Raw genomic sequence first — 22,658 nt, 5'->3', positions numbered from 1 at the left:
AAGTCCATGAATGGCTGCAGATGGTCTCCAAAGAGCCGAACGTAACCATTTCCAGCCAGTGATTGGTTCATTTGGATCAGAGGACCTAGTGTATTCCATGTAACCAGCCCACACCATTATGGAGCCACCACCAGCTTTCACAGTGCTTCGTTGGCAACTTGGGTCCGTGGCTTCATGGGATCTGCGTCACACTTGAACCCTACCATCAGCTCTTACCAACTGAGATTGGGGCTCATCTGACAAGACGCTGGTTTTCCAGTCATCTAGGTGCAACCGATATGCTTATGAGCCCAGGAGAGGCGCTGCAGGTGATGTCGTGCTGTTGGCACTGTCGGCACTAGTGTCGGTTGTCTGCTATGATATCCCGTAACACCAAATTTTTCTGCACTGTCCTAATGCATGCATGTGTCATATATCCCACATTGATTTCTCTGCTTATTTCACACAATGTTGCTTCTCTGTTAGCACTGACAACTCTATGAAAATGCTGCTGCTCTCGGTCATTAAGTGAAGACCGTTGGCCACTGCATTGTCTGTGGTGAGAGGCAATGCCTGGAATTCGGTATTCTCGGCAGACTCTTGACATTCTGGATCTCAGAACATAGAATTCCCTAACGATTTCCTAAATGGAATGTTCGATGCATCTAGCTCCATCTACCATTCTGTGTTCAGAGTCTTAATTCCAGTCACGCGGCCGTAGTCGTGTCAGAAACCACGTCACATGGATCACCAGGGTGCAAATGACAACTCCACTGATGCACTGCTCTTCTATACCTTGTGTACATCATACTACCACCATTTGCACATGTGCTTATCACTATCCTATGATCTCCATGACATCAGTGTATATTAATAGCTTCATAAACTTTCCTCAGTATTTTATCAAAGTTTTGTTCGCATGATCTTGTAGCAAATTGTACAGTTCTAATAACTTTCATTTTCGCAGGTACTGGAAGAAATTGAAAGCAACGGCATCAAAATTTATCCACTGCCTGATTGTGATAGTGATGAAGATGAAGATTACAAAGAGCAGGTATTACTGAAGCCATAAGCAGTTTTTTTTTATTCACGTAATCAATGTATGTACACACTTTACTACCATGTGCACCCTACTATCCTAAAGTCATCATATCAGTAAAGGAGGAAAATGATAGATCATTTTAAGGTTGCGTTATGCTGCCCCCTCAATATTTGCCCCTGGCCGGGACGTCGTGCTGATGATGAAACAAGTACACAGAGTCTTACCTCTGCATTTAACTTGCACCATCACTGCTCGCTACGATCGTTGCCGGGTGAGGATATCGAGCTGTTTTGTGTTTCGAGCAGTAACCATTACCATCCATCCTGAAACTTGAGCCGTGATCAACTGCTTCAAATTCACTGTAGCAAGCTCCTTGTTTTGCGGTTTCCCACATATCATACTACTTCTACAGCTCCATCTGCATCCATACTCTCCAAACTTCCGTGAAGTTTGAGGTAGAGGGTACTTTTCCATTGTACCATTTATTCTTAAAGTTTCTTCCCATTCCATTCATGTATGGAGTGCGGGAAAAATGACTTCTCAGATGCCTCTGTGCATGCTGTAATTAGATTATTCTTCTCTTCACAATCACTGCAAGTGTGATACGTAGGTAGCTGTCATACAATCCTAGATTCCTCACTTAATACTAATACTTGAAACCTGCCAACTGTAGTTCTTCTGCATTTCTGTGAGTGTCTCTTGTGGATCAATCAAATATGTGACCAATGATGCTGCCCCCTGTTATATACTTCCATTGTCTGCAGATAGTCTTATTTTGAATAGATCCCACACACTTGAGCACTGTTCTTATAGAAAACCGCTTTTTCTTTGTAATGGGTAATATTAAGTGTAATAATTTTTGGTAATTAGTCCCTGTGTTTCAACTAATTTATAATTTTTTCATCAGAATATCTACATGAAAATGTGCAAGTGGCACATGCAGTACATGAAATAAATGTGGATAAAAACTGACAAAATATTGCCTCAGAGTGAGTAGCCCTACAAATTGCTTTCAGCAGAAATTACATTAATTATTTGGGATCAGACCTTCATATCTTAAACAATTCTGGTACAATAATATTTAAAGTAAACTGGAAAATATGTTGTGACATTTGTAACTGTCTCAAAAAATGCTCTGTTTAATTTTTGAGTTGTTATTAGACTTGATGAAAGTATCTGCAGTGTGGATGGTCTACAATCAAAGGATGCATCCACACCGATTTTTATTTTTACTGTCATTAACGCCATTTCTGGCATGAATCAACCACCATTATTGTCACTCGATGATGCAGAGAACATAGTTTTTGCTTCACACCCCGCAAATAATCCATTCATAATACAGATGTAAAACAAAACATAGTACTATAGGTAGAGACATTCCGAATAAAACACGTTTGAGTAAAGGCTGTTAGTAGCACCAAAGTCAGTCAAATCATTCATAGATGAGACATAAACTGAAATTGAGGATGACAAAGCAGAAGCAAAATGCTTTACTCTTGTTTTCAAATGTATCGATTGGTATTGTCCCAATTTAATTTTCATGCCACTGAAAAGATGAGCGAAATGAATATTAGTGCCAGTGGTGGTGAGAAACAGCTGAAATTGTTAAAATTGACCTAAGTCCCATGGTCCAGTGGAGCCTTGATCAGATTCTATACCCAGTTTGTGGCTGCGTTAGCCCCTCTGTTAACGATAGTCTACAGCTCGTGGTCTAGTGGGCAGCATTGCTGCCTCTGGATCGCGGGGTCCTGGGTTCGATTCCTAGTCAGGTTGTCGATTTTCTCCTCGGGGACTGGGCGTTTGCGTTGTCCTCATCATTTCATCATCATTCATGAAAGTGGCGAGATTGGACTGAGCAAAGATTGGAAATTTGTATGGGTGCTGATAACCGCGCACTTGAGTGCCTCAAAACCAGTCATCATCATCATCTGTTAACTATAATCTGTTGTAGATCCCTTGAATAAAAAATGATGTCCAGTAGTTGGAAGAAAGCATAGATCACACCTGTCTACAAGAAGGATTACAGAAGTGATCCACAGAAGTACCGTCCAGTATCCCTGACATTCATTTGTTGTAGAATCTTAGAATGTATTTAGAGCTCAAACATAATGAGATATCTTTTAGAGAATGACATCCTCCGTGCCATCCAGCATGGATTTGTAACCATTGACTATGTGAAACCCCACTTCCTCTTTTCTCACATGACATACAGAAAGCTATGAATCAAGGGAGTCAGTTTGATGCAGTATTTGAAACATCCTACCAGATTAAAACTGTGTGCTGGACCAGCACTTTTAAACCATACGAAAATAGACTCAGTCTCATTAGTCTTAGATACATTCCGTGTCCTTATAACTAAAGGCATACTTGAACCGAAATACGGTGTTCCAATGTCCGTATTAAAAATCTTCTGATGCCTAAATGTCCAATAAGCACTAATGTCATGGGCATTCAAAGATTCAAGACCAAGCTTATTGTTAATGTTACAACAACTAGAGGCATGGCAGGTGCGTGGGGGTCCCTGCATGCAGACGGCTCAACGTTGTGCAGTAAATCATCTCTGCAAGTCTTGGCTTACGATTTGTTGCGCAACTCTGAGCCATACTGGATGTAGTAACCCTTGTGTATCTGCGGTGCCCCTGGTTTTACTAGGCGCTGCGCGCACTATTGCTGACCGACTGAAAGTTCCTTATAATACATTGTAAAATCAGCTACAATTTTTTCATTTGCACATAAGGATGACAATTACTGAACTATAAGAAAAAAAGTAAATTGGTTACAGACTATGGTGTGCACACACTTTATTCAACGTGTAAATGTTACTACAGATATTCGGATCTTCGTTATGACATTTTTGATATGCCTGCTATCATCGATGATGATGTGGTGCAGACAAATAGCACAATTGTGCATGACCCTTTAAAGTTTTGGAACATCTGTGCTGTTGATGATGTCCTGAATGGGTCAGCAATGGTTTTGAGGTTATTGCTGTAGACCTTGTCTTTAATATAGCCCCACAAAAAGGAATCGCATGTGTTCAGATCTGGAGAATACGGCTGCCAATTGAGGGCCGTGCCAGTGGCCTCTGGGTGCCCCAAAGCCAGACTGTGGTCCCCAAAGTGCTCCTTCCCTGCTTTGATGAGGTTGAGCTCTGTCTTGAATGAACCACATCTTGTCAAAATCAGGGTCACTTTGGGTAATGGGGATGAAATCATCTTCCAAAACCTCCACGTACCGTTCGGTAGTCATCGTGCTATCGAGAAATATCGCACCGATTATTCTGTGACTGGACATTGCACACCACACAGTCACCTGTTGAGGGTGAATAGACTTCTCAATCGTGAAATGCAAATTCTCAGTTCCCCAAGTGCACCAATTTTGCTTATCGATCGATGCATCCAAATGAAAGTGGGTTTTGTCACTAAACCAAACAGCACTGCACATACTAATTCCCATCATGCACAGTCAACTGCGTAATTTGAACTTCCTAACGCAAACCATTCAGAAGTTATGACGGTTTTATTTCGTATAGTTCAGTAATTGGCACTCTGTACAACAGAGTCTTTAAACCATACAAAAACAGACTCGGTCTCAATAGCCTTAAGTACATTCCAAGTCCTTGTAACTAAAGGCATACTTAAACTGAGATATGATGTTTCTATGTCCCTATTAAAAACTTCTGATATCTGAAATGTCTGATAAGCAATAATGTCATGGGCATTGAAAAATTCAAGGCCAAGCTTGTTTTTAACGCTACCATAACATACAATTGTGGCTATTGTCCACCCCAACCATGATAGGCAGTATTCTTCTTTGTAAATGTAAGGTTCAAAAGTCCTCCAACAAAAACAGACGGCCTGCGAAGAACAGGTTGAGCACCTAATTGGCTCTGTGTAGTAATTGATATATTTTGAACAGACTTGTAAATATACCACAGAAATGCCTTCTCCTCCTATAATAACACGGCATCGTGTGATTCGTCTGATGCATTGCAGTTATAAGGATTTGGGAGGTGTGTAAGGCTAATGAGACAGTCTTTTTTTGTATGGTTTAAAGGTGCTGGTGTATGTGCAAATGTAAAAATTGTGGCTTATTTTACAATGTATTATAAAAATTGAGATAAAGAGCCTTGCCCTAATTTAGAAAAAAGATACTATACATTGATCGTGTAAAAGCCAAGAAATGATTGTTCTTGGTGTTGCAGCTCTCGGGGGAACTCTGGGATGCTCTTTGTGTGAGGCACCTCTGGATATTTCTGTGAGTTGTTGTGTAACACTGAGCCTTACCTTTCACGGGTAATTGCTCTGCTGACTGATCGACCCAAGAAAGACTCACAACTAGCTCTCACAGCTTCACTTCTGCCAGCACCTCAAGATTAGATTAATTGCGGCACACACGGGCATTCTTCTCACAATCCATATTTTGATGTGACGGGAAAAAACTGTAATAACTGATACAGTGTGATGTGCTATTCATTTCACATTGGTTTGCAGCTCATGGATGTAGATGTAAATTATTCTTATTTCTGGTGTTGATTCCATGAACTGAGCTGTTGACTTGAAAAAGAGATATATTTTAATAAAAATTTCATTAAAGAATAAATATATTGGAAAGCAGTAGTTAGTTGTTTTAGTTGCATAAGCAGGCCTCTGCAGAATATTCTTGATTTCACACCACAAATAATAATTCTTTTTACACATATTTGGGCCCAGAAAACTTTACCTTGGCTTGATTAATTACCCCCAAAAAATAGCCCCATATGACATTATAGAATGAAAGTAAGCATTGTATGCTATCCGTTTGTATCACAAATGCCTGGCAACATTCAGATTGCAAATATAGATTTTTTAGGCACTTCAGCATTTCTGTGGTACACACCTCCCTGTTGAATTTATTATCGAGCTGTAATCTCAAGCATTTAACATTGTCAACTTATTTTATCTATTTATCATCATATTTTAGACATATACAGGTGGGAAACCTCTGAAAAGTTATAAACTGCATGTAGTGTGTTTTTTCAATGTTTAGTGACAAAGAATTGGCTAGGGACCATTTGGTGTTGTTGTTGTTCTTTATCTTCTTTTTTCCCAACTGATAATATGAATCAAGAATACTATCCCAGGTGCGAAGAATCAGAATTTCCTACTACTCCAGGTCTTTCAAAGCAGCCCACTTGTGCTCTGAACTAAGTTCACATTTGTTTCTCTTCAGTATTTCTATATCACAAGAAGGCATTCAAATTCCATGCTCCACAATTCTCTGCTTTTTGAATCTAGCTGTTGCTTTTCGGAGTTGCAGTGTCAATGTTAGAGAGAGAATAATTTAATTATGTTACAGTAGTAGTATTAGTAGCAGTAAGAGGTTGATGTATATATTTTTTTGTTTAACAATTATTATTTATAAATCCCATTACTGTATGCATTGACTTGTTATTGCAATAATTTTTGCAATTTCTGATGTCACTTTGCCATTTCTGAATTCCTGGAATCTGTTGGGGAAAAGATTGTCATATTTAAAAGTGTTGTTTTGGAATGGCAAATGTTGGTATTAGAATATTTTTGTAATGGTATTTAAGCAGGCTTTGAAAGTGAATCAAAATTTTTCTTCAGAATAAAGACCAAAATGATATAATTAGTTCTCAATGAAACAACTTCATCTAACATCAACAAATTATCACCTTTTCCCTGCTAGTTTAAATAAGACATTATATCTACAACGAAATAAAATTTTTGGATGCACTGATGGTTCAGTAGTTCTGAATAGTGATCATCCTTCTCAAGAAGAAATGCTTTAATTTCTGTTCTTGTGTACTCACTCTCCATTTCAACAAAAAAATTCTGTAATTTGGCAGTCATTAAGAGCTTTATCACTGAGTGTGCATTCTAGCATTTGATATTTTGTAGCAATCACTCTCAACTGGAGAAAGACGCGTATGTGGTTTGTGAGCCACAGTTTTCTGACTACTAGTGTAAAGTCGTCACTATAAAGGACAGTAACTGGTTGTAAATGCATGGCAGAATACATTGATGATTGAAGACTTCTGTGTTCAAAGTTTTCAGTCACAGTTTCTGACAAATTAAGTGTTTGAGGCCAAGATCAGTTGGTTTGTATGTCAGACATCTCTCCCTCTTCCCCTCACTCTCCCCCTCCCCCTCCCTTTCCCCCTCACTCTCCCTCTCCCGCTCCACCCATGTGTTGGGAAGGAGGGTGAGATGATGGTGCAGAGGCACGCCTGTTCAGTGTGTGTGTGGGGGGGGGGGGGAGGAGGGGGGGGATGGTGGTGCAGACACAAACCACCTGTTTATTATGTCATCTAGAATGCATAGTGCTTTTTACTGATGAATTCTGGTTCTGTTTGTTGTAGGATTCTAGTCACACATGAATTTGTAAAGAAAAGACATTGTGGTGGATACCATATAGCAATTAGTAACTGAAGGAGTATTGTTAATGATAATAAGTACAGGTATGCGTTACTGCAACCACATGTGTCTTTTCAAAAGTGCAGTTGGTCCAGACTTTCTCTTGATGAACATCCTAATTGAGTTGAGTTAATAGATTAACTTCAGAGACTCACCACATGGATTGACCACAATCTTCCAGGATTTTACACATTTCTTTCTCAGGAAAAGCTTACTGTTAATACAAGTCTTGGGCCACTTCTTAGATAGTCTTAGTGCCCTTGCCAAGCATGTGTAATACTTATTCATTGTTTTTGATATTGCTGTAAATTTTGATTTTTTTTTTTTTTTTTTTTTCATTCACTAGCTGCAATTTGCAAAACAGTGCCAGAGTTATTAAATTATGTTTATGAAAATGTCACATGTGTGTATGCTGACCTACAGAACTCATCTTTTGACAGTCAGAATTTTTTTAATTTGAATACTTGTCCTCGATCAGTGCTAACATTGATAAATATTTTATAATGATAACTAATATATATTATTTTCTGTCAGGTCCGGCAGTTGAAAGAAGCAGTTCCTTTTGCTGTATGTGGTGCAAATACACTTCTGGAGGTGAGAGGACGAAAGGTGCGAGGCCGTCTCTATCCTTGGGGGGTGGTGGAAGTGGAGAATCCAGACCATTGTGACTTTATCAAGCTGCGCACAATGCTTATGTATGTCTTTCTATTTAATTTCTCTTATAGTCTCACACTCCATTTGATTGTGTGATTTATGAAGATTGTAACATTATTAAATATAAGGAGATGTGAACTGTGTGGCTAGTTTGTGTATTAACAACAGACACACTATTTGCTGTAATGAGGCTAAGAACTGATATCTCTTACACACACACACACACACACACACACACACACACACAAACACAAACACACCCAAACACTGCATATCTAGGAATTTATTGGAAAAGGAGACTGGAAGAGACAGACTAAAAAGTGAAAGCAAATTATAAAGAAAAGGAAAAAAGCTGTTCATGAGGATTGAGAAGAGATCATATATAAAAAAAATACTAATGTGATGGATAGCCAGCTGTATGGTAAAAGCTAAATGCGGTAGTAAAAGAGAAGAAAAGGGAAGGAAGAAGTTTGTACTGTAATGTTTCAAGTGTATTTGGGAATAGAATGTTCAGTGCTGCTGTAAGAGTTAGTTGATATATGAGATTAGTTGTGTTCATTTACTCCAATTAAACTTTGTGACTGACAGTTTGCAGTGGAGAGGTGCAGTGTTGCTGGCATGCAGCCACCCATGCCTCACAGGGCACTGCTTGTAATATGCAAAACAGGCAACACAGTGAGCATATGGCACTCAAGGAAAAACTACAATTGGATGGTGGCTGGCACCTTCCACTCAATTCACTGAAACTTCAGTCACAAAATAATTTTAATCAGAGTGTAGCAACACAAAATTCTTTGCATAACTCTCAGGATAGTGGATAAATGCCATTTGCAGGATGTCCAACCTAACTCGTGCATCTGCAAAAACCATGGTAAGTTTTATTTGACAAGGAATGGGTCAAATAAACATTATTTGGCTGTAAAAGCCTTAACTGGTCATGCTAATGAAAATTGCTTGAATGACATATTCTAAAAAAAGAAAGATCAGTGTCATTTTTAAATACAAAATGTGATTAAAAAGTAATGGCACTTTTTTAATTTCATGGGGCTTATACATTAGATTTTCAGTTTTTTATGTTTTTGGTTCACACTTTCCTGATGTATGTTTGCATTTTGGCTGTTCTGAATATTTAGTTCATTATTGACATTCGAAAAGATTTATGTGTCTTCAGGTGCTCGGCAAATTTTTGCTTTCAAAAAAGATGGATCAAAGAATTTGCATTAAATCCAGCAGTATGTTCTAAAAATTGTCTGTGACTTTTGGAGAATCCACTGAGTAAGAAAAGAGTTTGAGTGGTGTAAATGTTTCAAAGAGGATCGAGAAGACAATGAATTTGATGACTGCTCTGAACACCCTAGCACATCAATTATTGATTACTGTATGGAAGAAGTAGTGAGAGTTGTTCTGGAAAGTCACTGAATCAGCATCAGAAAGGTTGCTGACAATGTGGGCGTATCCTTTCTCTCATGCTGCGCAAATTTTTCAGACATTTTGGGCATGAAACGTGTAGCAGCAGTGTTTGTTCCAAAATTGTTAAATTTCGACCAAAATGATGTCACATAGATATTGCTCAGGAATATTTGAATAAAGTCAACAATGATCCAGAACTTCTAAAGAAAGTTATAACAGGTAACGAAACATGGGTGTAGTGGGATGACATCAAAACCAAGGCCTAGTCATGCCAATGAAAACTGCCTGAAGGCCCAAGACCGAAAAAAAAAAAAAAAAAATTGACAAATTTGATCTCTTGAAAGTTCTTCTGACTGGTTCCTTTGGTTGCAGTGGGGTAGTGCATCACGAGTTCCTGCCTTATGGTCATATGAGCAATAAGGAATTCTACCTGGAAGATACGCACCGTTTGAGTGAAGAAAACGAGCAGAATTATGGTAAAACCACTTGTGGAAATTGCATCATGATAATGTTCCTGCTCACACCTCAATGCTTGGTCATGATTTTTTGGCAGAAATCAAAACTGTTATGTTGCCTCAACCACCATATTTGCCAGGCATATCCCTGTTTTGACTTCTTTCTATTCCCAAGGCTAAAGAGGACCATAAAAGGACATAGTTTTGTCACCATTGATGGGATACAAACAGAATCACTGAAGAAGCTCAACACTGTAATGAAAAGTAAGTTCCAGAAGTGCTTTCAAGATTGGAAAAAGAGTGGGATTACTTCGAAGGGGACAAATTTGATGTTGATGAATAAGGAAAGATTCGTTAAGAAAAACAGAAATTCTAATTACTTTTAGATCGCACCTCGTATTCACTGAGTGGCAGGTGATTTCAGCCAATTCCAGACATGTATAATGTGACTACCTTTAAGTGTGATTAAATGTAGAAACTAGTTTCTAGTCTTTTTACAACTTAAGTGATATTTCTCAACTCAGAAAGAGTTTTACTGTGTAAATTAAGAATTGTGAGCTACTTTTTTGTTTATTTTATTAGCTGCTCAAAGTGAAGTTATCTGATTTGATACAATTTTGAAATCATTTTATCATAACATTCCATTATGATTATGTCACATACTTTAAGAATACTTTCTCACATATTTTCTTGGGTTATTGGGGGATGGCAGTAGACAATGTACTTAAGTAGAAATCATTCAGTCAAAGAGCTCTGCTTGATAAATCCATTTGTTTGGATACTTTCTTTTCTGGACAGCACTGTTGGATGTGTAAGATGTGATGGACAGCCATCATTTTGATACTGAATACTTTGTCAACAGTGCAGTGGAATATGTTCCTGCAATTCTAGTAGTGTGCAGCTGAGGCTTCCATCAGTGAAATATAGTCAAGTAATTTTATTTTTCCAAGTATCACACCAAACAACTATGCAACAGCTACCTGTCACAACTGTTTCACATTTTCTTCTGCCCCATAATGCATGTTGTATGTGTTCCTGCCTCCCCAATTTGTAAAAGTGGGATAGTAATTTTACTGACCTACCAATCGTGTTCATCGATAGCCTCCTTCTTCTTAAAACTCTATATGTTGATTGTAAGACTCTTTGCAGACAATGTTGTTGGAATAGATTTTTCACATTTACACATGTGCATTACTGTTGTCCATCACAATTATAATCAGTGATATATTACTCCCCCTGTTTTTACAAATAAAATTACAGTGAGACTGTTGAAAGAAACAATTAATAATTTTCGTTGAATTATTACATTACTTCCAACTGATTTCCTTTTACGATAATGTGAATGTTGGACATTCTAGTACTTTCCGCCGCGGTAGTGGAACACGTGCCAGAACAAATGGACGGCTCCGCCTCCGCGGCCGCTATTCCGGGCAGCGGCTCTTGCGCAGCGAGGGCACCACCTCTACACCACGTGCAGACAGCGGCCAATAGCTGCTCCCTCCGGTTTCGTGTATAGGGACCCGCTCTGCCCTAGCCCAGTCAGTCTGGTACTCGCTCTGGATTTCGTTTCTATCTCGGTGGTACTGCGTTCTGGTCGTTGCTTGTTGTTGACATTTGCCTGGCTCTGTTTCCGAGTGGATTTACTGTTGGTGTTTGGTGTTGTGGTTTCCACAAGCCTCCGTTGTTTATCTCTTCCTTGTTGTGTCGGTCGTGGTCGGTTGTTGTCAGTTGTCGTTGGTCTGTCGTGCGACTCGTCCTGTGTTTACCCGGTGGTGCGTGCTCCACCGCCGCCGGCTTCCCCGCCTGGCGGCTCCAATCCGCAGCCCAAGGCGTTCCCGCAGTTGGTTTTGGTTACTACAGACACCAACCAGATGTGGCTTTGTGCAGCGAGACATATTTAGATGCATGTAGCATAGTTATCATAAAATGTTAAAATGCAATGTCCTTCCATTTTAGATAGTAACTTAAGACATACATATGCTGTAGGCAGAGAAATTATTTTAATGAACCATTGGCTCAATGTCCTTAAAATGGTACAAATGGTGGTGCTATTTTATAGTGTGGAAGTATTGGCGCATACGAAAATTTACCAAAGCTTACCAAGAAACTCAAAATTCTCTAATTGGAATATTTCATAAACTTAACATGTTATTTGAAGAGACTTCCTCATTTCTTGAATCAGCAAAATTTGGGCTACAATACTATGACAATGAATTTTTGAAAGGATTACCCTGTCAAATTGAAAAACTCTGGAATACTTATGATGATAAAAGTTTTAATTGGGATAACTTTTGAAATGTATAGTTTCCGGAAAAGATAACATGGTCTTTACAAAGATGGGAATGGGGTCTTTTAAGTAAGTTATGTAAGTCCAAAAACATGATGATTAGTAAGGTCGAATTTTAGCAGTGCATGTGGTCTTCACGAATTCTTTGACTAAAATATTTTATTTTTGTTGCAGGTTTCTGCTGCACTATTGATTTATTCACTTTTAGGTATTACAAATTTCCATGGTGAACTTGTTTAGGTGTTTTATATTATCTGGTGTACTTGTAAGATGGTACAATACATATAATATTGTTCCTAATGTCTGTGTTAGATTCTTTGTCCGTGTATGGTACATTATGCTTACATCTTGGCTGGTATGTCATGATCAATCTTGCATCTTGGAGCAGAAGTATCGGTTACCTTTCTTTTGTGTTTGATGATGTTATTTTTATATACTTTTGTATAATTTTAGTATAATTAATTTTGACAGCATTTTGACTGCAAAAGGTCCAGTGATGCTATATGTTTACAGTGAAATAGTGTTTTGCGGAAATTTAGTGAGTACATTTGATTATCAGAGAAGGTATTTCTTGGTATTATGTAAATAATATTCTATTGATTTGTGTTCGTTGTGCTAATTTACATTTTTTTATGATATTAATAAAATTTTCCTGGTATTTTTGATATTTAAAATCTGTTTGCTCATAATTTTTCTGTATGATCATAAATTTCCATTTCCCCAAAATATCCAGAAGACAAACTTAATCAAAAACAGATTTTAAACACAAAGAATAAGTGGAAAATTTAATTGGCACTATAAAAGAAAAGAGAGTAAATTATCATGACACAAACCAATAGAATTTTTTTGCGTAAAACCCAAATAATCTATCTCTGAAAATAAACGTACTGACTTTCCACAAAATATAATTTCCATTGTAAACATATAGCATTTCTGGAGTTGTCAAAGCTGTCAAAAACAATTTTACTGAGGAAAGTCCAGGATGGAATGTAACAATATTATGAGAAGGAAAGTTGCTGCTCACCATACAGGGCAGATGCTGGGTTGCAGATAGGCACAACAAAAAGACTCTCAATTATAGCTTTTGGCTGTTAAGGTCTTCGTCAACAATAGACAGACATACACACATGTGCACACACTCACACAAACGCAACTCACACACACACTACTGCAGTGAATTCCAAGATTCTTTTTGTTGTGCCTACCTGCAACTCAGCATCTCCGCAATGTTGTTACAATTTTACTGAGGTAACACAAATAAAACTAAGTAAAAATAACATGATCATAACATAAAACAACTGATACCTACACTGGAAGGTGCAGTATATGCCACAGTATAATCCAGTATTGTCCATTGTGGTGGGGCCATCATGTATCCATTTGGTGGTAGCCCACTGACAACACAGGGGTCGCACTGCTGATGCCTGAGCTGTAAACTCCCCATGTATGCCAAGGAGATGCCTGTCTTCCTGGGGTGTTGGGACTCCTGGCAACAGCCATCATGCCAGTTGGCCTTTGCTGTGGCTGGGCGGCGCCCGTGGGGAGAGCCCCTGATCGCAGTGGGTGGCATCAGCGCAGATGACCCGCAATGAAGCGGACTATGGCATCTCTTGCTGGTGACTGTACGGCACCAGTAATCTCTAAGAAGGGCAAGATAGAATACAATGCCAACAGGTATGACCCTAAATTGATTTCCTCCCTTGTTACACCATGGAAGGAACGTAGGGCTACAGAATGGTGAGAGCCATATTCGCCTCGGTTTTTAATCTGTAGAACTGATGGGGACTCTTTTCTACCTACAAAGCCTCCATTTTTTGTTGAACAGCTTGAGGATAAGTTTGGAGAAGTGACAGCGTTGTCCAAGATGCGAAATGGTGCAGTCTTGATTCAGACAGCATCCCCAGCCCAATCCTGAGTGTTACTCACCTGTGAGAAGCCGGGTGATATTCCTGTTTCCATCACTCCCCATAAAGGCCGGTCCAGGAACTAATTTATCATTGCAGTCTGACGACGAGCTCTGTGCCAATTTAGAATGGTGGGGTGTTCATTTCATCCGGCACATTTACGGGGGACCCAAAGACAACAGGGTTGCTACCAGTGCCTTCATCTTGGGCTTTGAGGGTGATTCATTGCCTGAAAAGGTCAAGGTGATGGTTTACCACTGTGACGTTAAACCATACGTTCCTCCCTCTATGCGGTGCTTTAAGTGCTGGAAGTTCGGCCACGTCTTCCCACTGCACTTCCAGCACCACATGTCAGGACTGCAGACGTCTACTGCACCCAGATACTCTGTGCGCCACCTCCCAATTGCATCAGCTGTGGAGAGCACCACTCTCCCTGCTCGCCAGACTGCCCAGTACTCCAAAAGGAGTGGAAAATCATGGAGTAAAAGACCCTGGACCGGTTGACTTACACAGAGGCTAAACATACTTTCAAAAGATTACACACTATTCGGTTGTTGTCGACATATGCTGCAGCTACATTACTATCGCCGTCCCAAGTCCCAGCGGCTACTCACTCTGTGACAAGAACAGTGGGCCCTCTGGGCCACCAGAATACATCCACCCCCTTGGTGGTAGGGGGCAAATTTTCCTCCGTTGCTCCCAAAGCACCTACTTCAGGTGCAAGGCCGCCCCCCCCCCCCCGCCCCCCCCCCCCCAAACGCAAGTGACATCGGTTCCCTCTCCCCTGCTGGAGCAGCAACAGCCTCCTCTCGTGCAGAAGGGGTCTCGTGGGGCCCTCTTTCCCAAGGTCTCCACTAAGCCACTGCGGACACCTGCCAGTGGCTCAACCTGAGGCATAATCTACCTTTTTGTATGCTTAATGCCTTCCCAGCCTCACGATAACGTCATCCTCCAGTGGAATTGCGGCTGTTTTTCCACCACCTGGCTGAGCTACAGCAATTGTTAAGCTTTATACCTGCTTTCTGCATTGACCTCCAGGAAACCTGGTTCCCGGCAATGCGGACCCCTGCCCTCCGCGGCTATAAGGGATATTACAGGAACCGTAGTGACTATAATAGAGTGTCAGGTGGAGTTTGCATCTATGTCCTGAACTCAGTACGCAGTGAACCTGTGCCCATTCAAACTCCTCTTGAAACTGTGGCTGTCAGGACAAGGACAATGCAGGAAATAACTGTCTACAATGTATATCTTCCTCCAGATGGTGCAGTATCCCTGAACACATTGGTTGCACTGATTGAGCAACTCCCTAAACCTTTTGGCAGATTTTAACGTGCGTAAACGAGGATGTTGAAAATTTACTGTCTCAACTTGACCTCTGCTTCTCAAACACAGGTGGCCCCACACATTTCAGCGTGGCACATGGCACATATTTGGCCATTGATCTCTCGGTTTGCAGTCCTGGCCTCCCATCTATCCACTGGAGAGCACATGACGACCTGTGTGGTCTGACTACAAGCGACATCTCCTCGTGGTCTTCAACAGGATCTTGTGCGATGGCATCTTTCTATTGCAATGGTGGGAGAGCACCATCATTCTGGTGCTCAGACCCAGTCATAACCTGCTTAATGTGGACAGCTACCAGCCCATCAGCCTTGTAGCTTTGTAATCTGCTGGAACATATGATGTATCATCAGTTGGGTTGGGTCCTGGAGTCACGTGGCCTACTGGCTACATGTCAGGTCGGCTTCCACCAGGATCGCTCTATCACTGATAATCTTGTGTCCCTCGAGTCTGCCATCCAATCAGCCTTTTCCAGATGCCAACATCTGGTTGCTGTCTTTTTTGTCTTACGTAAAGCATATGACATGACCTGGAGACATCATATCCCTGTCACATTGTATGAGTGGGGTCTCTGGGGCCCACTCCCGATTTTCACCCAAAACTTACTGTTCCTCCGTACTTTACGTGTCCAAGCCGGTGCCTCCCCTAGTTCCCTTCATATTCAGGAGCTTTTAGGATGAGTCTGGTGACCAGCATCATGGTGGAAGCCAGAGTCCTTCCATTGAAGGTTAGGCGTGCACAACTGCTCGCGAGTTACGTTGCACTCATTAGTAGTTCTCTTGTGCATCCGAATTACTGTCTCCTTTCCGAACCGCAGCCCAGGTCAGGGCGTACCGTTGCGGTTCGCGTCCAGTCCCTTCTGTCTGAACTGGAGTCCTTCCCGTTACCACCTCTCCTCGAGAGCCATACACGTACACGTCCATGGTGTACACCTAGGCTGCAGATTCTTCTGGACCTTTCGCATGGCCCTAAGGACTTCATTAACCCTGCGGCTCTCCGCTATCACTTCCTCTCGATTCCCGACATGTACCAGAGCCATGAAGTGGATTACACTGACAACTCAATGGCTGATGGTCGCATAGGCTTTGCGTATGTTCATGGAGGACATATTGAACAGAACTCTTTGACAGATGGCTGCAATGTTTTCACTGCAGAGCTGGCGGCCATATGTTGTACTCTTGAGCACATCGGCTCATGCCCTGGTGACTCATTTCTCCTGTGTACTGACTTCTTGAGCAGCCTACAAGCTATCAACCAGTGCTACCCTCACCATCCTTTGGTAGCATCCATTCAGGAGTCCATCATGCGCTGGAACGGTCCCATCATTCAGTGGTGTTTTTGTGGACCCCAGGACACGTTGGAATCCCAGGCAATGAAGTTTCCAACAGGCTGACTAAACAGACTATGCGGAAACTGCTTCTGGAGATGGACATCTCCGAAACTGACCTGCGTTGTCTCATGCCACAGGGCTTTTTGGCTTTGGGAGATGGGATGGCATAACAGAACGTACATCAAACTGCATGTCATTAAGGAGACTACGAATGTGTGGCAGTTTTCCATGCAGTCCTCTCGCAGGGAATCAGTTGCCCTCTGCTGGCTCCACATTGACCATATGTGGCTAATGCATGGTTACCTCCTCTGTCACGAAAACCCAACTCGGTGTTGCTGTGGCTCACAAATGACGGTCGTCCACCTCTTGCTGGACTGCCCACTTTTAGCCGCTCTGCGGTGGACTTTTAACTTTCCCAGCACCCTACCTTCGGTGTTGGGTGACGATGCCTCAACAGCAGGTTTAGTCTTACATTTTATGCATAAGGATGGGTTTTATAATTTGATCCTTTGTTCATCTGTATCCTCCACCCTAGTGCTTTTAGGGTGGAGGTTTTAATGTATTGCAGAGTGACTGGCTTCTCCTCATTATTCTCACGGTCAGGCAGACATGGTAATCTGCTCCCTTGCTTTGATCTCTTGTACATGTTTCTTGCATCTCTCTGTGTGTTTCTTGTCTGATTTTGTCCATTTTAATGTTTGTTGCCCTTCTGTCATTCTTGTGGTTTTCTCCTTTCTTCCAGCTGTGTTTTGTATGTCTCGATTATTTTACTCCTGCCCTTGCGGAATTAGTTTAATCGGAATGAGGGACCGATGACCTAGCAGTTTGGTCCCTCACCCCCTCTTTTAAACAAACAAACCAACCAACCAACACAGTTGGGAGGTAAAGTGTTGCTAGACAGCTCAGTCCGGATTTGTCATGGCCACCAACAGCAATACTGTGAGGCCTAAAAGAATTTCCTTTCCAAGTTTAATCTCATTTAATTTTCATTGTATCATACTAGTTTGGATTTGTTTGAAGGGAACAAATATGTAATGCTGATTTAAAAACTTATTGCGACCATCATATTTTTTCGAATATGCTAATCTAGTGAATTTCAGTAGTGTAAGCAGGCAAGGCTTTAGAAACCAAAGAAACCACTTACTAGTCACATCAAAATTATTGACATAACTCTTGCAGATGTCAGAGTTGCATGCTTCCCTTCATTTTAAGTATTCGTTAATCCACAAGATTAAAATATCTGATACCAATTGAGGGACCTGTGCATTAGGAAGATTTTCATCGAAGAGGGTCATGTGAAAAGAGAATGAAAAATGTAGACATGTGTAGTGTAACAAAACTGACAAATTTTGTTACAGTAGTTTGTTGGATAATATAACACTTATCCAGACATAAAGAAGCATTTTTGGTACTTTAGGCCAGAGCTTGAAAATCTTTTAGCCATTCATAAGCAAGTGCTGCTCCACTGTGACATGTAATCTGAACCTTCTTCTTTCATTGTTCCTTCCTTTATATTTACCACATCATATAATCTTCTTATTTTTTTGCCTTTTCACCATTATTTCTCTTTTATTGTTTTTCTGTTGGTGCCAGTTCATCAGCATCTGTGGTACCTTTTGACTCTGTTCTTATGAGTGTCATTTAAATTTTGGCTTTACCAGTGCCGTGTAATTGGTTGTAAACAGTTAGGTGTCAAATTTTTTGGAGTTAGTTGTGTGCATCTTTCATGAAAATGAAATTTTCTTATTCAAAGCTAAAATTAAAAATAAAATAACCAACCATCTACACTTGGAAGTACAAAGGAGGAGGAGGAGGACCATTCAGTCTATTCACTATTCAGGGTGATTTTCTCTCGTGTCTCATCTGCAGTTAGTTTTGCAGGGTTTCAATTTGTATTGTGCTAAAAATTGCCAACTGAGAAAATCTGATAATTGATGTACGAGGGCAGTTCAATAAGTAATGCAACACATTTTTTTTCTCGGCCAATTTTGGTTGAAAAAACCGGAAATTTCTTGTGGAATATTTTCAAACATTCCCGCTTCGTCTCGTATAGTTTCATTGACTTCCGACAGGTGGCAGCGCTGTACGGAGCTGTTAAAATGGCGTCTGTAATGGATGTGCATTGCAAACAACGGGCAGTAATCGAGTTTCTTTTGGCGGAAAACCAGGGCATCTCAGATATTCATAGGCGCTTGCAGAATGTCTACGGTGATCTGGTAGTGGACAAGAGCACGGTGAGTCGTTGGGCAAAGCGTGTGTCATCATCGCCGCAAGGTCAAGCAAGACTGTCTGATCTCCCGCGTGCGGGCAGGCCGTGCACAGCTGTGACTCCTGCAATGGCGGAGCATGCGAACACACTCGTTCGAGATGATCGACGGATCACCATCAAACAACTCAGTGCTCAACTTGACATCTCTGTTGTTAGTGCTGTCACAATTGTTCACCAGTTGGGATATTCAAAGGTTTGTTCCCGCTGGGTCCCTCGTTGTCTAACCGAACACCATAAAGAGCAAAGGAGAACCATCTGTGCGGAATTGCTTGCACGTCATGTGGCTGAGAGTGACAATTTCATGTTAAAGATTGTTACTGGCGATGAAACATGGGTTCATCACTTCGAACTTGAAACAAAACGGCAATCAATGGAGTGGCGCCACACCCACTCCCCTACCAAGAAAAAGTTTAAAGCCATACCCTCAGCCGGTAAAGTCATGGTTACAGTCTTCTGGGACGCTGAAGGGGTTATTCTGTTCGATGTCCTACCCCACGGTCAAACGATCAACTCTGAAGTGTATTGTGCTACTCTTCAGAAATTGAAGAAACGACTTCAGCGTGTTCGTAGGCACAAAAATCAGAACAAACTTCTCCTTCTTCTTGACAACGCAAGACCTCACACAAGTCTTCGCACCCGAGAGGAGCTCACAAAACTTCAGTGGACTGTTCTTCCTCATGCACCCTACAGCCCCGATCTCGCACCGTCGGATTTCCATATGTTTGGCCCAATGAAGGACGCAATCCGTGGGAGGCACTACGCGGATGATGAAGAAGTTATTGATGCAGTACGACGTTGGCTCCGACATCGACCAGTGGAATGGTACCGTGCAGGCATACAGGTCCTCATTTCAAGGTGGCGTAAGGCCGTAGCATTGAATGGAGATTACGTTGAAAAATAGTGTTGTGTAGCTAAAAGATTGGGGAATAACCTGGTGTATTTCAATGCTGAATAAAACAACCCCTGTTTCAGAAAAAAAATGTGTTGCATTACTTATTGAACTGCCCTCGTAAGTTCTGAGCTTCTAAAGCTTTTGGGGGCATTGGCAGTTTAGAGATCTTAAGGAAAAATGGAGGGATTACTTATGGAATATTAACAATCTCATTTGTTTGCAGAACCCACATGCAGGACTTGCAGGAAGTGACACAGGAAGTACACTACGAAAATTACAGATCTGAGCGACTTGCTAAAGGAGCTTCGGTGCCAAAAAGGCAAACGTAAGTGTTTTATAGTTTCTGTTATGTTGAAACTGGAAGTATTCAATAAGTGATATCTAAGGCATGAGAAGTGTTATTGATAAAAAATAAATTTCTTGGTTTTGAGTCTGGTTAGCAGGCCATCAATTGTCTGGATAAACAAAAATGTGTTTTCTATTAATCAGTTTGGTGAAGCACAAAAAATTAATACTTTGAAACCAGAGTAATAAAATTACATATGGACATTGCATTTGAACAATACACTACGGTGATAAGGCATGGGAGACCTCTTAATGTTGTCTCTGACCTCCTTTTGCCTGGTGTAGTGCAGCAACTATTGCGGCATGGACTCAACAGCTCTATTAAGTTTCCTGCATAAATATTGAGCCATACTGCCATAATTGTGAAAGTGTGGCTGGCGCAGGATTTTGTGCATGAACTGATCTTTCGATTACGTTCCATGAATATTTGATGAGGTTTATGTCGGGTGAGCCAAGTGGCCAAATCATTCATTTGAATTGTCCAGAACGTTCTTCGGACCAGTTGTGAACAATAGTGGCCCAGTGACATGGCACATTGTTATCCATAAAAATTCTACCATTGTTTGGGAACAAGAAGTTTATGAATGGCTGCAAGTAGTCTCCAATGAGCCGAAAATAACCATTTCCAGTCAATGATTGCTTCAGTTGGACCAGAGGACCCAGTAAACATAGCCCATGCCATTGTGGAGTCACCAGTAGCTTGCACAGTGTCTTCTTGACTGTTTGAGTCCATGGCTTCGTGGGGTCTGTGCCACACTCTGACCCTACTATCAGTTTTTACCAACTGGAATTGGGACTCATCTGACTAAGCCATGGTTTTCCAGTCAGAATGGTCATGAGTTCAGGACAGGCACTGCAGGTATGTCATGCTATTAGCAAAGGCACTCATTTCAGTCATCTGCTGCCCCAAATTTACCCGCTCTTTCCTGATGGTTATGTTTGGCATAACTCAGTGAAAATGCCACTGCTCTCAGTCATTAAGTGAAGTCTGTTGGCCACTGCGTTGTCTGAGGTGAAATGTAACACCTGATATTTGGTCCTCTTGACACTGGATCTCAGAATATTGAATTCTTTAGCGTTTTTTGAAATGGAATATCCCATGCATATAGCCCTAACTGCCATTCTGCATTCAAAGTCTGGTAATTCCTTTCATGTGGCCATAATGTCATCGGAAATATTTTCATATGCATCACCAGAGTATAAATCAACAGCTCCGCCAAAACGCTGCCCTTTTGTACCTTGTATTCCTGATACTACTGCCATCTGTATATGTGCGTATCTCTGTCCCATAACTTTTGTCACATCAGTGTAAATAGATGCATAAGTTATATATAGTATAGATGTTAACAACTTTCAGGCCTGGAAGGATTAAGTATGATTGTAAAATCCACAGCAAACAAAGTGACTCATTAAAATGAGGAATACTTATGCATTCTGTAGAGTCACAATACTATAGGGCATTGGTGGTGATAAGATTAAATTTTCGTAATTCAGAAGGAACAAAAGATACTGCTCTGTCAGACACGCATCAGTTATGCTGCAAACAATAAATATAATGAATTGGGTGCATGGCCATTCATAAATATGCATTTATTTGCCTCTAGATAGAAGCTCAGTGCTAGTCTCAAGGTTCGTCATTTAGAATTTATATGTATTGTTTTCAAAACAGAGAAAAATATCACCGTAAGTGTTTATCCTGTAAAGAATATTCAGTCATCACAACTATTCCAGGCCATTGAAACCTTACTCATAGTGACAAATTTCTTGTTTTGAAAGCTGCGTTCTAACAACAAAATACAAAGGGCATTCAAAAAGTTTTGCACAGTCGTCTCTATTTTCTTATTTTTGCAGGAGGAGAATGAAATTTTTTGTGAACATACTTGGAACATTTAGCTACAAATTGAGCTTACTCAATGTAGCCTTCATCAGCTATGATGCATCGGGCCCAATGTTTTTCTTTCCATGATGTAAATACACTTTGGTAAAATTCTGGGGATTGACTTTTACACCATTGCTTGACACAAGAAATAGGTCTTTCTCACTATCAAATGTTTTACCGTGCAGGTGGGCCTTCAGACGACCAAAGAGGTAAAAATGAAATGGAGCCAAGTCCGGACTGTAGGGAGGATGAGGAACGATTTTCCAACCCATTCTCTTGATTTTCTCCTGCGTTATAAGGTTTGTATGGGGTTTGTCATTGTCATGGTGTAGTCTGATGAGCTCACCCTGAAGCTGTGGTCTGTGAGTCTTGATGGCACATTGCAGCTTGTCCAATGACAAACAGTAACGGTCCCAGTTAATTGTGTTGCCAGGTTTCAAAAAATCAATGAA

The 22,658-nt window shown here is 40.9% G+C and overlaps 1 protein-coding gene across 1 annotated transcript in view; it reads left to right on the top strand.

The window, feature by feature from the left end:
* Positions 1-22,658, top strand: part of LOC126419024 (septin-1) — a 60,393-nt gene that overhangs the window by 29,967 nt on the left and 7,768 nt on the right. The window contains exons 6-8 of the mRNA XM_050086081.1: positions 947-1,033; positions 7,975-8,135; positions 20,206-20,307. Of these exons, the coding sequence (XP_049942038.1) occupies positions 947-1,033; positions 7,975-8,135; positions 20,206-20,307 (350 nt within the window). The remainder of the gene's footprint in view (positions 1-946; positions 1,034-7,974; positions 8,136-20,205; positions 20,308-22,658) is intronic.

The sequence above is a fragment of the Schistocerca serialis genome, chromosome 9 (genome assembly GCF_023864345.2).
Source record: "Schistocerca serialis cubense isolate TAMUIC-IGC-003099 chromosome 9, iqSchSeri2.2, whole genome shotgun sequence".
NCBI classification, from domain to species: domain Eukaryota; kingdom Metazoa; phylum Arthropoda; class Insecta; order Orthoptera; family Acrididae; genus Schistocerca; species Schistocerca serialis.
This window is presented reverse-complemented; position numbering and strand designations above follow the sequence as displayed.